At 37.0% G+C, this 2,413-nt stretch overlaps 1 protein-coding gene across 1 annotated transcript in view; it reads right to left on the bottom strand.

The window, feature by feature from the left end:
* Window positions 1-794: 794 nt before the first annotated feature.
* Window positions 795-2,413, bottom strand: part of LOC106876707 (prolyl-tRNA synthetase associated domain-containing protein 1) — a 6,859-nt gene continuing 5,240 nt past the window's right edge. The window contains exon 2 of the mRNA XM_014925371.2: window positions 795-1,317. Within this exon, the coding sequence (XP_014780857.1) occupies window positions 892-1,317 (426 nt within the window). The 3' untranslated portion in view covers window positions 795-891. The remainder of the gene's footprint in view (window positions 1,318-2,413) is intronic.

The following is a 2,413-nucleotide window of genomic DNA, read 5'->3' as shown; positions in this document are numbered from 1 at the left end:
GCACATCCAATGGACTAGAGTAAGTTTATTCCTTCTCAGCTGACTTTAAGAACCTTTTGAATCCACAGCTATACAGCATCACACTTGTCTCGTATACTGCAAATTGAGGAATGGCACAGGGACACAACACAGCACCGATCTTGAGACACATTCACTATTTACAAGGTGTGACACAAAAGCTGACTCGTCATCATTTGAAAGTTCACTGTTCTGTACTTGCATGGGTCAGACAGAATTCATTGAGGCAGATTTTCAATAGTCTGATGCCCTTCCTGTCACCAACCTTTCCCTGTTTCCAAATAAGGTACTATTTCTCCGTGACCAGACATGTATTCACAAGAGATTGGAAGCAAAGGACACCACTTGTATGGCATGGCAGTAATGTTTGTTTACAACTATCACAAAATGCTAACACACACACACACACATCCATACATATGACAAGCTTCTTTTGAGTTTCCATCTTTCAAATCCTCTCACAAAGCTTTGGTCAGTCTGGGGCTATAGTAGAGACACTTGCCCAAGATGCCATGCTGTAGAACTGAAAGACAATTATTGTGATTTCGTGTTTGAAATCAAAGCAGAAACTATACTTTGATTTAGATCTTTATAAAGTTACAAATGCAAATTTGTTTTCATTAATTTTTCAGGCATATTGAACAAAAGCTCTAATTTATTATTTTTAATTTTTTTCTTTAACAAGGAGTGTCTGGGAAAGATATAAATGTCCCACATCACTTTATACACTTCTTCAAAAACACAAGTTCATGATAGGAATCAAAAAGAAAATAGTATTTTGTACACATAAAAATTTATTTATAAAGATTACAAATGTTTATTTTATAAAACGTATTTGTAAAAAAAACACAAATTCTGTCTTAAGACTTCATTTTATTTTGGAATATTAATTACAATAGGTTTATGCCCTGTATTTGCTAGAAACACTTCTAAGTCTTTTGATGAAATACCAGTGCTTGCAGAGTTCACCATTGGATGAAAATAGATGGTACTGTATGTACCATCAAGTAGGTTGGAATCTAAAATGACTTTAACATCATGTTTAGTATCGTTCACAAGACCAAAGATTGTAACGGAACCTTGAGTCAGACCAAGAGTGTCAAACAAGATGGACTCGTCAGCAAAGCGAAAGCCACCAGGTGCGTTTACTAATTTGGCCAAGTCATTCAGCTTGATGTCAGCATCATGGGTAGCACAAAATAACCACAGCTTTTTCTTCTTGTCTCGCAGGAAAAGATTTTTGGCAAAAACGCCTTCTAGATGACTCACATGAGGAAGTGCTTCTTCTACCGTATATACCTAGATAAGTAAAGTACAAAAAAAAAATGATAAATAAAAATCTTTAATAACATGTTTGAAGATATATTTTAGTGACAGAGAGTCAACTAAGATGTTGTACAACACCTTGATCACTAAGCCATTCATCTTCACAAAATTAACCATAATTTCAGAAATAAAATAGCAATTTTTGTAATACACAAAATTTAAACCAAAAAAAGTCGTCTCTGACATAGATTTGGAGAAATAAACTCCATAGACATCATGCCTTAAAACAACTATTTCTCTGTGTAAGAGCTGACTGGCCTAATACTGCCTGGTTTTGTACCACAATCTGGTCTTCAAATGCCTTCAGTTGTGTTCACTTTTTTTATGAATAATCAGATCAGACCTTTGATTACCTCTGCTCCTATGTTGTCCCTGCAGGTGTTGGACCCCAAGTGTTCAGGTTGTGCACTACTTGTATCAATCTTTCCAATCCAATCTGGTAGAGCGTCTACTGACTAACTTAGTGGAGAAAAATCTACTTAAATTGCATTAAAGTTCAACTGATGTACTCCTAGAAACCATAGCCTTCTAAATTACTTCAGAACATTTCCATTCCCAGGGCACAGGTCAGTCCAAGACTACAGTAGAAGACACTTGCCAACAGCATCACACAAAAAAGTAGAACTCAAGACCACACAGTATGTATGCATACATGCAGACATACCTACATACATGTATAGTCAAGAAAAAAAGAGTACATGACACCACAGTAGAGATTAATAATATTCACCTGTCAGTACACAAACAAAACTCAGAGCAACATGTGATTAACTCAACCAAAATAAAACACACACACACACACACAAATATATATATATATATATATATATATATCGTCGTCGTCGTTTAACGTCCGCTTTCCATGCTAGCATGGGTTGGACGATTTGACTGAGGACTGGTGAAACCAGATGGCTACACCAGGCTCCAATCTGATTTGGCAGAGTTTCTACAGCTGGATGCCCTTCCTAACGCCAACCACTCAGAGAGTGTAGTGGGTGCTTTTACGTGTCACCCGCACGAAGGCCAGTCAGGCGGTACTGGCAACGGCCACGCTCAAAATGGTGCATTT

Source organism: Octopus bimaculoides, chromosome 11 (assembly GCF_001194135.2).
Source record: "Octopus bimaculoides isolate UCB-OBI-ISO-001 chromosome 11, ASM119413v2, whole genome shotgun sequence".
NCBI classification, from domain to species: domain Eukaryota; kingdom Metazoa; phylum Mollusca; class Cephalopoda; order Octopoda; family Octopodidae; genus Octopus; species Octopus bimaculoides.
Note: the sequence above shows the minus strand (reverse complement) of the source record. Positions and strands in the feature narration are given on the sequence as shown.